This window comes from Leopardus geoffroyi, chromosome B1, assembly GCF_018350155.1.
Source record: "Leopardus geoffroyi isolate Oge1 chromosome B1, O.geoffroyi_Oge1_pat1.0, whole genome shotgun sequence".
In the NCBI taxonomy this organism is placed as follows: Eukaryota; Metazoa; Chordata; class Mammalia; order Carnivora; family Felidae; genus Leopardus; species Leopardus geoffroyi.
Window position 1 is genome coordinate 189,441,650 of NC_059327.1, and position 15,602 is coordinate 189,457,251.

Below are 15,602 nucleotides of genomic sequence, written 5' to 3' on the forward strand. Positions count from 1 at the left end.
TTTTAAACACGAATAAGTGATTGGACATTTGTGTGTGTGCACGTGTATGCAAGTGTGTGCATGTGCATGATTTTCTTCACGGAAAATGAAGAAATGTTAGCATGGTGGTTAAGTAATAATATTCCATGCAGCCCATATGGTTTCCCTGTTCTGGATGCTGTACCTCGATATCACTAACCCTTGCTTCCAGTGCCTGTGGAGAAAGGCACTCTGTCGTTCATCATTTTCCGCCTGGTTCTAATTGAGAGGAAAGGAGAACAAAAATGAAATACCAGTTGTGGTTTAGTTAGACTTCGCCTTATATATTTTTTTTTGGAAGGAATTAGTTGAATATGCACTTTTGTCAGAGCAGAGAATGTATTCTTCTGTCCATTCCTCTCATGTGGCCATTCCAAAGTCCCCCGATGTGACAATATGCTAATCTTAAACCAATTCCTGTCAACAATATAAGTTTTTTTTGTATCATTTTGATTAAGAAATTCTTAAGGAGTGGACTCTAAATATTTTACAATTTCTAAGAAAATCACCAAGCTGTTAGTGAAGTAAATATCTGTTTAATTTACAACCATCAGTAGTATAACTGATATTAGTCTGGAGAAAGACAAAGCACAATGAATTATACATGTACATCTAATTTTTTGTGTAAAAAAAGTTTTTTGAAAAGAAACATCTGCATCTTCACAGGGTACCCTGGGATTTTAATAAGGGAAGAGCACAGTCCACTATAAATCATTATCCATTCTACATTGTAATTTAGCAGCAAACATGTTAACATGGGAACATTAAGGTAATAAAGGAGCTTTATTGTTTGGGAAAAAAAAATCACAGTTCTTGACATTACAGCCTTTTTTTCTCCCTACCCACCCGCAATAAAAGGGCAAAAAATGTCAAGGAAATATTAATTTGTAAAATACCTACTCTTCTAGTGTTGACTGCTATATACCATCCTGTTTTGTGGGGACATGTTGCAGAGGGGCGGGCCACTTCTTTCTGTACAATGACCATCTCACGCATCGACTTTACACTCTGCAGGTGTCCTGAATGAGGCCAGTAGGTCAGTGACACCAGTGGTCAGATGTCAAGGTAAACAAACAGATCAACACATATTTATCCCAAGATAACACCCTATGTTAGTACTATTGCCAAAAAAACCCAAAAAGATCCTGACTTTTAAGTTTGAAAAATATACAAAAATATCAGGACAATTATAAATTAATATATATTAAAGCATTGAGAAACAGTAAAAGAATGGCCTAAAATGTTAAGTACAATGTACTCTGATACAATAAATATTTCTCATGGAAACTGAATACTGTATAGGGCTGTTTAGAACTCATAGAAACAAAAATTCATATTATTACTAATTTATTTATCAATAATCTATTGGTTCTTTATCATCTCCTTTATCATTTATATTACAAAAAATTAATACTGGAAAACGGTAGATAAACACTTTTGTGTGCTTCTTCTGCTAACATGCTGACGTTTACAAAGAACATAAAACTTATTTTAGCACTCCCATCTCTCTCGGGAATAGAACCCTTGTCTTCAGGACACTATTTTGCACATCGTATTTCTCAACCATTTGTCCTATGAACTCTAGAATCCCATTCCTCCGCCTTGCGTCCTCACATTCACACGCGCGTGCTTGGTCTGTCCTCATAAACCACAAAGAGCAGCACGAGGGCGCATGGGTTTTATGCTCTGGGCGATTTCACGGCAGCACAGGGCAGCTCGGCTCTCCCTTTGCCTGTGCTTCTGTCTTCAGCATGTCGCAAAGATGAATTCGAGTTGCAACGATTCCCACTTTCGTTCTGATGTCTCCAGGTATCTCTCTCTTCATACTTCTCTAGCATCGGGGAAGCGTTAGTTCAAGCATTTTTTTTTTTTTTTTTGTTCCCAAATGCAGGAAAAAAAAAAAAGTCTTTATTCTCATAATAAAAATAAGTCTGTTCTGTATTTTACAATATATTTCAAATATTTCCACTATGAAGCATTATTAATTAGTCCAACATGGTCAAGAAGTAGACGACATTTCCCAAAGACAAACGCTGCCAGGGACGCGTTTAGGAGGCGCACCTGGTACAGCCACACTTCACCACCTTTTCCACCTCGTCCACAAACGAAGACCCGTCAGTGCATTCGAAAGAGTATTTCCGTCGCTTGCTCCTTAGGGGTCCGCAGCACTGCCCTCCCGTACATCCACCCCTGCATTCCAGCCGGGACACCTTCTTGGTTGTCTGGCACGCGGCATAGCCCTGCTGCTTTTGGTAATAATCTCTTATTCGCTCCCCTCGACACGAGAGTTCTAGAAAAGAACAAGAGGCACAAGCATTTCCAGGGCAGCCACTGTGAGTCACGCCAAGTGACCGTGAACCCACCACTCAATTCAGGAGGTCCTCCCTTTGTCCGCCAAGTGTAACTGCTGTCACCATCCTTCTATTCCATATGATGGGCTGAGGGCACAGCCTGCTGGTCTTTGCAAAATACTTCTTTTGGGGGGGAGGCTTTATGGTCCGCAAAGCGAATACTATATACGCGGACTATAAATACCATGCTATTGGACTGACAAGAAAATTGGATTCCTGAATCTTTTCCTTTATTGCAAAAATACACATCTTCTGTTTTTACACTACGAACAGCTGGTTTTGTTTACCACAGGGAGCAGTTTCCCGCGAGTGTGCAATTTAATTTATTAGACCTGGGGTTTCATATCATTCAATCTGTTACTTAATACAAGTAACATTCCACTGACTTCATAAATTACCCTAGTATGAACTAGTTCAAAAAAAGACATCTGCTAAAAGCTTCCACGGGCACGTTCCTCTTGTCTCGTCCCTCTGATGCACACGCTGAAGTGTGCGCCAGCTGGAGGCAAGGCACGTTCCGATCACGCAAAGGAGAAGAAGGCGGGCCAAGAAGTCAGCACGTTTCCCTCCCTCTCACCTGCGTGCTGTGCTGTGCTGAATCCGTTGGTTCTAAGGTCAAAGGTGACTCTGTCTTAAAACTGGAGCAGGACGGTGAGGGCCCTCCCCTCTGTGCCAGAGACGAATTAATAATATATGTGGATGGGGACAGCAGGTAATGGGAAGAAGCGAGAGAAGTAAGCGTGCTGCTACACAAGGTAAAAAGGAGTATTTTTCACAGCACATCAGAGAAGACGTGTGGAGGCGGCACAAAATCCCGCTGTGGAGGCTGAGGACACTTTACACCTGGTGCCCTCACACCACTGGGAAATAAATCACCAGCAGCAACTCTAAGCCAGACACAGACCTGGTGCTCCTCAGATCACTCCTGTGAGTGTGTGTGTGTGTGTGTGTGTGTGTGTGTGTGTGTGCGTGCATGTGCGTGTGTCTCCCTTTCTCTCTTTTCAAAGATGTGGGGTCCTCTTGCTTGCTGGGTCCCAAGGATGGGTCCCAGGCAGGTGGCTTACCTCGATCACAGCTGTCCCCCGTGTATCCACTGCTGCATTCACAGTAGGGCTGCCCAAGTCCTGAGAGCCTGCATTTCCCATGCTTGCACTTGATCCCCTGGCAGGGGTTAAAGAGGTCCTCCTCTTCATCACAGAGGACTCCCCCGTGGCCCTCCAGACACTTACAGCTGTAGGAGAATGCATTGATGGGCAGGCAGGTGCCGTGCACACATCTACAGCGGAGGAGGAACATGGGAATACAAACGCATCAGGCAGAGCGGATAAGAATGGAGAAAGGGTCATGGGAGGAATATGAAGGAGATGTGCTAATGCGCCGACTTCCTCCTCTTCTCCCTCTCCCCCTCCTTCCCTCCCTTCCTGGGTTTTGCTTCGAGGATTGGGGTATGTGTGTGTAACTGCCAAGCAGCCCAAACTTACTTATTTCCCAGACAGGGGTCATTGGTCCTCTGGTCACAGAGGGGCCCGGTCCATCCCTCCTCACACTCACAGGTGAAGCCCGACTGGCTGCTGGGCTGGCACGTGCCGTGGGCACACACCTTCTTGTGGCACGGCTCACAGCCTGGCAGGATGCCGGTTTGCATGGGCACCTTGCGGAAGTCCTGGAGCTCGCTGTTGATGTAAAGGTTCCGGATGCAGCCGTGGAAGCTGGTGCCGTTTTGCCCAGGGGCCTGGCGCAGGGCCGCGGCCACGTTGTTCTTCCCGGGCATGCCTGTGGAGGGACACAGGTCACCGGTCGGCTCTTCGGAGGAGCCTCAGCCATTTGCCACCCAGACCCGTTTAGGTCTTCCTGCAGGGTGGGAGTCAGAGACACTCCTTTAGGACAGCTAGAGACCATGGGCATCCAGTCCTGTGGTTCTCACCCTGCCTGCACATTAGAATCATACGAGATCTTTGAAGAAATATTGATGCTTAGAACCTCAGCGCAGACCTACTGGGTCACATTATCTGGGCAGGGGAGGGGAGGGAGAGGAGAAGGGTGTTTCCTTGTTTTGATTTGCCTTTTTAGAAGATGCTCCAGGCAATTCTAATGCGCAACTAGAATAAAGAACCAAATTCATTGGTGGTCAGTCTCTAATTTTTAACATTTGTTTCAAATCAAACCTGACCCAGAGGCATAAATACATAAAACCTCAAAGTGTAGCTACTGTAGGCTAAAGGCAGGATCAGGAATGGGGGGGAGAGATCAGTGGTCCCCCTTCTCTCCACCGACGTCTTCAACGTGGACACACACCCTGGAAGCCGACAGCTCCGGGAGGCACAGTGAGAGTTGGGTGACATGCTCAGTGTTGCCCAGTTAAGGAGCGGGTTGCAGTTCCGCTGATGAGTGAACCCCGTTATCTCTAGATAGCGGTTTTGTATGTCCAGTCTTAGGGGGTGAAAGCTGCAACCTTTCACCCCGGCCCTGCCAAATTCTAAGCTGGGAACCAATACAGCTCAGTACTGGCAACATCCTGAGCCCAGTTGTGGATGTCAGCGTCTGAAAAACGCTCTCATGCTTCCTGTCATGACAGCACCTCATTGACATCATTTTTATTTTCTTGCTAATGGAGAGTGAAGCCTTCATATGCCAAGAAACCAGACATACAAAAGAAATTCCTCCGAAAACAGAATTTGCAATCTTTGCATATATAAGTTCCAGTAGTGACAGTCATCTGGTAACCTTCATTTGGCAAAACTGAGGAATCTTTCCATGGCCTAAGCCAGACCCTGAAATAGTTCCTGGATGGGATCCTACATGAGACAAGCGTCCAGACTGCAGTGGGGTAAGGGGAGGGAGCCAGAGGCCTTCATGGCGGCTGACGTCCCCCGCAGCACTCACACCCTCACTGTGCTTGGCTGTGAGCTCCGAGCTACTGGCTGGAGGGCACGGGCTGGGGAAGACTCCATTCTCACTCTCCAGAGGGTTTGCCGCTTAGAAAGACCAGGACCCTCACTCTCCCTGGGGCCTGACACATGACAGCACCACGTCTGGATTCAGAGGAGCTGCCTTGGAGTTCTAGCAGGTACCAAAAGCAGACAGGCGGGTGTACGGAATCACTAGGCCAGAAGTCAGTCTTTATTATTGGTCTGTGTGCCCATGAGCCTACCATTTTCTTTTTATTTTTTTAAATGTTTACTTATCTTTGAGAGGGAGGGAGGGAGAGACAGACCATGAGTGGGGGAAGGTCAGAAAGAGAGACGAGACACAGAATCTGAAGCAGGCTCCAGGCTCCAAGGTGTCAGCCCAGAGCCCGATGCGGAGCTGGAACTCACGAACCATGAGATCATAACCTGAGCCGAAGTAGGACACTTAACTGACTGAGCCACCCAGACGCCCCATGAGCCTATCATTTTCAACCTCTCTGGGGCTTGGTCTTCTCATGTAGAACATGAATGGAGGGACCAGAGCAGTTGTTTCCAAGTCTTTCATACATAAGAACCACCACAGGTCCATGTTCGGGAGGTGGCTCCGGGCCGCATTCTCTCCCCACCTTGAGATTCTGACTGGTAGGAAGGCTTGGGGTGCAGGGATCTAAATGTTAACATGCAGGGTGACTTTGATGTAGGTGCTCCGTGATCACACTTTGACAAGTACTGAATTAGCTGTGTTGGCTTTGAAGTTCCATAACTTCAGACTTTTAGTCTATGTCCATTTGGCCCTGGAAACTGAGTTGCTGTGTAGAGCAGGTCAAAAGAATGAAAGGTACCATTTCCAGGAAAGCACAAGTTAAAAAAAATTCCTTGGTCTGGGAGAAGGTCTTCCAATTTAATCGTATCTATAGACCACACATGTATGGTCTTCTTTTTCACACATTTAAAAAGAACTTCCAAACTATTTTTAATAGCTTATTTTGATATCAGGTCCAATACACCTACGTGCACATGTCAAGACTAAATACCAGCGAAGTTCCATGGCAGGAAGAAACAATTAGTAAATGTATTCCTTTCATTCCCAAAGCTAACACTTATGCAAGATCCAGCTATGATTATAATAATTTTTAAATGAAAATGATGTATCACACATATATTTACTTTGAACAGGACATCACAGAATTAAAGCTATTCTGACTCAACCTTTTCACATGCTTGGCACATTTCTGACCAGTGAACCAGGTCTGAATTTACCAACAGAAGAAGACCCATGTTGGGGCTCAGTCAGTTAAGCGTCCGACTCTCGGTATTGGCTCAGGTCATGATCTCACGGTTTGTGAGTTTGAGTCCTACATAGGGCTCTGCACTGTCAGCGCAGAGCCTGCTTGGAATTCTCTCTCTCCCTCTCTCTCTCTGCCCTGCCCCTGCTCATGTGCTCTCTCAAAATAAACAAATAAACTTAAAAAAACAAAACAAAACAAAAAAAACAGAAGCAGACCCATGTTGATTTTCTGCTTTTAGCCTTTCCTCTATGCCATGGACTATAGCTGTAATTCAATCAATCTACCAAACAACAGATAACTTGGTAGACCATTTTTAACCTTAACAAGCTATACATGTTTCAACATGACAATAAAGAAATCAAGGGTCAAGACTGGGGTCCTCTGTCCAATGGCGGCAAGAGGACGAGATGTGTGATTCATGGAGGGGTCTCTAAGTGCAGTTCTTAACTTATAACAATTCTATTAGATAATGCACATTCTGTTTAGACTATTATATAGAAAATCAGAAAGATTTGTTGTTTTGTGTTACATAAAGCCTATGTCATGGGTAGCTGATAAGGCCTGGGAGGGAGAGCTGCCTCCCTGTTTTACTAAAGAACACTTCTGCAGGTGGGCCTAAGGCATGGGGTGCAGTGCCTCCAGGCTGGCCTTGGGGAGTGCATCTTTTCAAACTTGGGGAAAAAGATGAGCTGAGGTATGTCACTCTCTTTTGCTAACTCGGGTTCTCCTGCCTTTGCCACACAGAACCCAGGGATGCGGTCTTACGATTATGTTGTATTTTTTTAAATTTGAATTACCCTTGAGACTGGGCTCTGATTTGGAAGGAAACAGACCCAGGTGTTCTTTAGCAGTGAGGCTAGATTGGAGGTGGTTTCCTTAAGGCCTGGATGGACAGAGGGACAAGATGGATTCTTCCTGACCCTCCATCTTTAGAAAGATTGGCACTTTTCAGTTTGGAATGAATGTAGAACTTTTTCCCCCCTTTTTGAAAAATGTTCTGACCTAAGCACTCCCATTTTGTACTCCCCCCCCCCCACTGCATTGTAAAGGGGTTTTAAAAGATTCAATGAAATGATTTCTGATGAAAGCACAATAAATCAAGTGTAGGACAAGTCCAGAAATAAACAAAAAGCCACAAAACTCAGATGGCTTCCCTTTTTGCTTGATGTTAAAAAGTGAGTGGCAGTGCAAATAGATGGCCTTGGGGTCAAACAGACCAGACCTAGACCCAAATGAGGTCTCTATTACTTCATAGCTTTGTGAACTGGGACAAGTTTTGTAAAGTCCTTGAGGCTGTCCCTTAGGAACTATGAAACAAAATCATACCTACTTCCTAAAGTCTCTGAGGATCGTGCTGGACACATAGCATGTGCTCAGTGAGTATAATTTCTTTTCCCTCAAACCACAGGTACATCTGTGACCTGCTTTACCAATCCCAACATAATGGCTGTTAACTGTAGTGCAGGCTTTTATTTTTAAATGAATCTCCTAGTTGTGATTATCATGAAGCAATTACATCATTCAACTTGCTGAGCAGATTCACTCTGCAATCCTTGTGTTACAACCTACTATGGTTACTTGAAGACTTGTCTGTTTTCCCTACTCCCCTGGGCAAGAAGGGATACTTCTTCAACTTTGTAACATTTATGCATGTATTAACTTGTTCTCAGCATATGGTAGATACTCAATAACCAATGGTTCCTAACAATTCAAAAAGTCTTTCAATGTGTTAAGATCTTCTGCTGAAAATTACAAAAAAAAAACAGGTGCTCTGAACTTTCAGGACAATTCCAAAAATATTTTCAAGAACGTCTTGGAAGGGTTAACATAATTATGTAGAATCCCAAGGTTACTATTTGGCAAGAAATAATGCAAACTTTGTGAAAATGCCCGTCCTGCTGAGGAAATCACTTACATTGATCTGCTCAAGAGCTTTAGCTTACTTACCTTTAAAATGAGTTAATTTTATCAGTCAATTCACCTCAATCCAATGTGATTTAATTCAATGTAACTCAATTCAATATCACATGCTTTCTTGCTCCTTTGCCTGAAAATTGAAATTCTGTACCACCAGCTTACACTTGCCCCCCACTCTACCACCTGCTACCCGCCCCCCCCCCCCCCCCCCCCGCCCACACACACACACAGAGGAAGGTTCTCTTCTTTGTGGGTCCTCTCCTCTGGACTCCTTCAGAACTTTGCCCCACCTCTGTTTCTCATCTCTTCCTCCTCTGCCTTCTTGTTGGTTTCAAAAAAAAAAAAAAAAAGTCCAGAAACTGCACTCTATTGTTCCAATCCCTAATCTACCCTTCCAACTCTATTTCTTGTTTGTTCACCTTAAGGTCTTAGCTCAGCAGAAGTACTTCCTGTTATGCCATACAAGTTGCACATTTAATTCATTGTTCATTCATTCATCATTCAATTTGGTTAATAATTATCCTATTATCTACATTAGTTGGCAACTGGTAGCACTGATAATATGAAATGATAACATCTGACAGAGCTTTTTTTTCTTTTTCTTTATAGCTTGGTTTTGATCCCAACAAAAGCAGCATCCCAGGCCCATGCATTATCGCTCTCACGTGTGTGCTCTCATTCTCTCTCTCTCCCTAAGACCTTGCTGTGTGGCCGCAGGTGTGCTGTGTAATTTTCAGCTCTTGTTAAATAATAAACCTCGAATTTTTCTCCAAAATTTTCTGATGGTTTTTGCTAAAGGGCACTTTGCAATCATAATACGAACCACAAGAACCTGTCCAACCACAGCAGCAGTTATTGACAGACTGAGACAGGCACAAAACAGGTCTCTTAACACATATCCAGGGCTCTTTCTTTTCCATCCATGCTGTCCATCTTTCAGTGGCTGATCACTATTGGTCAATGGCCACAATACCAGGAATCAACAACTTCAGAATTAGTCTGTGGTGAGAATCACAGATCTTGGGGACCCACTGGATTTGCAACAGAGCTTACCTCCGACATAGAGTGGAGAGTCAAAATTCAGAGTCGACTGCTTTGACAAGTTGGTGATGATTTTGGGGCTCCCTCCATCCACAGAAAGGGAGAGACTCTGATCCAGGGCAAGTAGTTCCACAATGTGGAAGTTTCCATCATTGATCGTCTCCACGCTACAAAGAAAAAGCAACGTAACTAATGCTTCAATTTTCTTTTTATTAACAAAAAGAAGTTAAAATACAAACTTCAGTAAGCACTTCTTAGGAAAAAGATACTCCTATCTAACATTAATAAAGACAAACACTAGTAGTTGATTTCAAGATAGAAGATGAAGTACAATCAATTTCTACTTTTTAGGAATGGATACAAAGTAAGCTTGTTTTCCCATTGGGAGGGGTGGAAATGGATACACTGAATCACTCTCTAGTCATATTCTTCCACTATGTAGAAATTATAAAGGATAATTTATTCTTTTGCTTTTAGATGCCACTAAAGTTTTGTTTTTCTAGATACTGTTACTCCAAATAGTATTTAAGACAAAGAACCCACATTGGTGCCAAATATCCTCTACAGATTATCACTGGCTTTGATCTTTTAAATGCTGCACAGTAAGACTTACCCGAACACACACACAGATACAGGAAGAATCAACTTGGTGGGATCATTGTGCTTGGTAAAATGTATTAACTGATAATACACTCTTCCCTTCCTTGCATTTTCAGAGGGATGGCCATCAAATGAGATTACTGTGAAGAAGTCTATGCTCAGTGGAGAGTAACAGATTCAATGGAATGCTTAACACAGTCATAGCCAGTAGTGTTGACAATGCTTCTTCAGTTTTCTATTACTTTTAAGGGACAGGTCTAACAGTCATTCCAGAATTTGAGAGGGCATATGGAAATTCACAAAATGGCTAAAAACAAAAAGATTAAGAAACAAAGATAAATGAAAAATGGGGAGTTAAAATAAGATGAACTGGGGTACAATTACTAGGCAGGTGCTATATGGCTGTGAAGTGTGCTTGTAAATCTAACACATGGGTTAACAGCAAAGAGGAGCATGGGACCAATGAAGAAAACAAGAATTGATACATGGCAGTGTCATGAATATATTAACCTCCCTCCATGGGGGCAAAATACGGCATAATGGAAGTTGGGGCCAAAAGTAAGTAGTGAATATTAAAGACCCACTATGCTGGGATATCAACTAGGAAGATGGAAAAAAAAAAAGGCTCAAACATGGAAATATGGGAGCATGTGATAGTCAAACTGTGCATACTTAATATTCCCTATACACGCTGATTGCTTAAATTTCTGGGTACTGATATTTAAGTTTGCAAATAGGCCACACCTGGAAAATAACAGAAAAAAATGTGTTGACATTTCTGTATGGTTCTCACCACAGGTGTCTAATCATATCCCTTTGTTTGCCAACACAGAATAAAAAGTTTTTGTGGTTTGACCACACTCTAAACCATTCTGCAGAACTGTGAAAATATTTGAAGTTTTCTGGTTTTAAATGGTTGCAAGAGTTCACACGTACAAAGATCTTTGATAATTTGTCTCAGATATCATCTTTTGAATGATAAATATTAAATCTGCCAATCAATGTTTTTATCTTCTGCAGATTTAATTATCCCAACACTCAATACCATTAAAATCAACAGAGGAAACAATATGCAGGAAAATCATTCACTAAAAAAGTTGGATACCAACTGCTACTGGTCTTAAATAGGATTGTCTTCTAAAGGAATATACCAGATGGTATTATTAGCTAATGGGTAAGCATACAGATTTTAGAGTCAGATGAACCTGGATTTGAATCCTGGTCTTGTATTTACGAAATGTTTGACCTTAGATAAGTTACTTAATTGCTTATACACTTCAGTCTTCTCTTCAGTAAATGTTAATATATATTTCACCCTCTGGTGATTAATTTGAGGTCGTATGAAATATATATTTTTTTACAAGTGCAGAGTGAGACATCCATCATATAGAAAGTGCAAAGTTAAAAGTTAGGTATCAGCATCACCATCACTGCCACTGCCATCATCATACAAATAATCCAGTATTATTTCAGTATCTTCTTCAGGAAGAAATTAGTTAGCTTTATTTTTGATATTAACTGTAAAATAATGCTAAAGACTAGCAGAAATATAACAGCTTCTTTGGAGGCATATCTTGTTCAAGTTATAAAAGTTTTACGTAAACTATTGAAATGAAGATGTGCATAGAGAGAGTGGGGACCAATTAATTGCTTTTTCCGTTGTGATCATATACAATATGTAAGTGGTTTTCTATGACTGCTCTATGAGCACTGACCTTGATTAAGTCATAAATATTAACACGGGACTTCCTTTTTTCTTTACATTTGCAAAGAAAAGTCCCATTTGTACTAGAAAATGGGTTCCTGGTCACACGTCAGTCTTAGACAATCAACACTGGCATGCCATCGTTAAAGATAGTGTTTGATGCAGCATAACTGAGTAAGCTACTTCAAAGCAGGAGCTATGTGTTATTTATTTCTGTATTCCTTAATGTATCCAGGAAAGTTTCTGATAAAGAGTAGATGCTCAATATATGCATGTTAAGTAAATGAAATGCGAGGGAGGTTTATTAACAATAACATACGGTTTTTTAGCACTACTAACTAGATTATGGGTATAGTAAAGAGGTTTCAAGCAGACCCAGGGAAGGACATCCGAAAGATGAATTTTACTTAAAAATTTGGATTTTTCGGTAGTCATATTCTGCAGGAAATACTGGGAGATAAATCTGGTTCAGTCTATCCTCCTTAAGATGTGTGACATTGGATTAGTGTGACTTCAAGTCATTTTTCTGTTTTATTTTCCTCATCAGGGAAATGCAAATAATAAGACCAAAGAATTACTTAGCCCAGACTATCGGCCGGTTGCTGTTCTAAGAACTTCACATGTAATAACTCTTAAGAATCAAAACAACCTTAACAACCGGGCACTTAGGGTACTCAAGGGGGCAAAGCCCGCTGCTAAAACAGATTTGAAGCTGGGGTTCCTGCTTCTAGAGTACACATTTTTAATTATTACGTGCCACATTTACAATAAAAAACCTGAAAAGTAACTAGTACTATACAAATGGCATGTGTTCTCATCACTACCAGGCTTCTAATAGGTGATTTTTTCTCCCAAATATCCCAAGAATAACGTTCTATGAAAAAAAAAACAAAAAACACTTAGATGATGGTTACACAATTTGGTACATTTACCAGAAATCATCGAATTGTAAAAAAAAAAGAAAAGAAAAAGTAATAATCTTATTTAAAAAAATGTTTATTTTTGAGAAAGGGAGAGAGAGTGAGAGCAGGTAAGGGACAGAGGGAGAGGGAGACAGATGATCTGAAGCAGGCTCTGTGCTGACAGAACGCGGGACTCGAACCCATGAACATGAGATCAGGACCTGAGCCAAAGATGGACTTGTAACCGACTGAGGCACCCAGTCGCCCTCAAAGTCATAATCATATAATTCAAGTCTGAAGGTTATGAGAAGACATATAAAGTACATAGATTTCAAACATGGAATGGGATTCTATTTTCCCAATCATATGTGAAATTTAGACTGGTTAGATTTTTTTCCTCCCAAAAGTTATCACTAAACTTAATTCCGTTTATATTTCCTTAGAATTAAATGAGGCCTCACCATGGTCTTTTGACAGATAAGTAGTGTGAAATTAATATTTTTAGATTCTTTGCTCATTAAGATGATACTGTGTGTATGAGCCTGAAGAGAGTACTTGAGAGCTAAGAATATTCTAAATTGGTGTTTCATGCTGCCCTTTGAAGCAGGAGATTAACCAGGGGATGTCCAGAAATCCTTTGCCTCTATACCATTTAAAATAAAAGTGGTGACTAACACGTCAGTTGTTACAAGATACTACTGAGCCATCATCGATTTTACAGTCTATCCCGGTCATTCTTACCTATCCACTCACAATGCACAACATCCTTTTGGGTTCTGAGAAGTATTGATATGTTCTTTCACTACTCCCGAGGGAACTGTGTAGTTGATGACTCATGAGAGTCACAAGTGAATCACTTAACATTGAGACTTTCCACTGGGAACACACATCGAATTTATTACCATTAGTATGCATTTAGTTTTACTACACTTGCCTATTAGCTGAGATTTTGTTTTCTTGATTTTCTCAGTGGATGTATGAAGACAAAGCAGTTACTCAACTATGTCTTGTGGTTTTGTTACAGAAAAAGAGTTTAAAAACTCAGAGCCTAAAAGAAGAGAGGCTGTAACTTGCCTATGATTTTTTCTTTTCTTTTTTCTTTCTTTTCTTCTTCCTTCCTTCCTTCCTTCCTTCCTTCCTTCCTTCCTTCTTTCCTTCCTTCCTTCTTCCTTCTTTTTTCTTTCTTTTCCTTCCTTCCTTCCTTCCTTCCTTCCTTCCTTCCTTCCCCCTTTTTTTAATGTAGGATGCATCAACATGACATTTTTATATTTCTATCTTGACTTTAAATCTTAAGGTATTTCAATAGTTTAATAAAGGCAAACAGTTTACTTGGCTTATATGAGCTCTAGTTTTTCCCCTTAAAAATTTAAAGAATCTGTTGGCATATTCTATGCAATGAAATAGGAATCAGAAGCCAGATCAATTCAACTGGTCATCTCATTTTGATTATCTCTGGGATGAAGATACTTCATCTGTGGAGATGGTGATAAAATATTTCCCTGTTTACCTCTTCAAATCAAAAGGAATAGGAGGTCAAAGGGGATTAAAGGTACTATTATTATTTTTTAAATGTTTATTTATTTTTGAGAGAGACAGAGAGTAAGAGCAGGGGAGGGACAGAGAGAGAGGGGGACAGAGTTCCTGAAGAGGGCTCTGCTGCTGAGAGCAGAGAGCTCGATATGAGCTTGAACTCATGAATGGCAAGACCATGACCTGAGCCCAAGTTAGAGGCTTAACTGACTGAGCCACCCAGGTGCCCCAGGGATTAAAGGTATTAATGCAGGTGCATACGAGTTTTCAAAGGGATGTCTTACAAAATAATTGATTGACCAAGCATACTTAGATTTTAATAAGTGCTTTTGAGGCAAATTACCTAATTTAAATAAAAATGCACTAAAATAAAAAAGGGACTTATATATTTGAACATACAGTAAGAGTCACATGTAAGGCAATGACACTTGCATTTATCCTTCCTTATCAGGATATCTGAGCGTCAAGGATATCCATAAGCCACCAGCATCAGTAATTATCGTGAGCCACTTGTGCCCTAGCACTATAGCAGGGATTTTACATGTGTTACTTCCAGTTCTCCAAACCACACATGAAAAACAGGTATATTTCCAATTGTTTAGACTAGGAAATAGAAGCCCAAAGGGGTGAAGTAACTTGCTCAAAGTTATAAAGCTGGTAAACAGTGCTGCCTTCCCATACGGCATTATCAAGAACTGCTGAGTGTTTATCTTGGAAATGAGACCTCGCAGATTCTGTCTATTGTTTGTTTTTCCAATGAGACTAAATTCTTCTCCTTCTCCTTGTTTTTTTTTTTTTTTTTTTTTTCATGTAAGACTGTAAGTTGCATAACCCAGAGGCTGTATAGCCAAACAAACCTAATAATTGGTAGGGAAAAGTCCTCTGATGTCGTGTTGTTCCCTAAATACGAAAACTGCTTAACGCGTGGTACAATTTCTGCTTTCATAAGATGGTTCATCCGATTGCCTCATTTAAAAAATTAATTTAATTTTTAAAAATTACAGTTGACACAATGTTAGTTTTAGGTATACAACACAGCAATCCAATAGCTCTATACATTATGCTGTGTTCACTACAAGTGTAGCTAGCCTCTGTCACCGTATAATGCTATTATAGTACCACTGGCTATATTCCCTATACTGTACCCTTTATCCCCGTGACTTATTCATTTCATAATTGGAAGCTGGATTTCATTTTTATTTTATTTTATTTTATTTTTAGAGAGAGAGAATATTTATTTATTTTTAAGTTTATTTACTTTTTAGAGAGAGAGAGAGAGAGAGTGCACAAGCAGGGGAGGGGCAGAGAGAGACGGAGACACAGAATCCAAAGCAGGCTCC

The 15,602-nt window shown here is 41.1% G+C and overlaps 1 protein-coding gene across 16 annotated transcripts in view; it reads right to left on the minus strand.

Moving 5' to 3' along the window:
• Window positions 1-534: 534 nt before the first annotated feature.
• The window catches only part of SLIT2 (slit guidance ligand 2), a 375,185-nt gene continuing 360,117 nt past the window's right edge, over window positions 535-15,602 (minus strand). For all 16 annotated transcript variants that reach the window (XM_045474419.1, XM_045474413.1, XM_045474417.1 and 13 more), the window contains 4 exons: window positions 9,538-9,692; window positions 3,851-4,142; window positions 3,434-3,645; window positions 535-2,308 (listed from right to left, as the gene is read on the minus strand). In XM_045474419.1, the coding sequence (XP_045330375.1) occupies window positions 2,067-2,308; window positions 3,434-3,645; window positions 3,851-4,142; window positions 9,538-9,692 (901 nt within the window). In that variant the 3' untranslated portion in view covers window positions 535-2,066. The remainder of the gene's footprint in view (window positions 2,309-3,433; window positions 3,646-3,850; window positions 4,143-9,537; window positions 9,693-15,602) is intronic.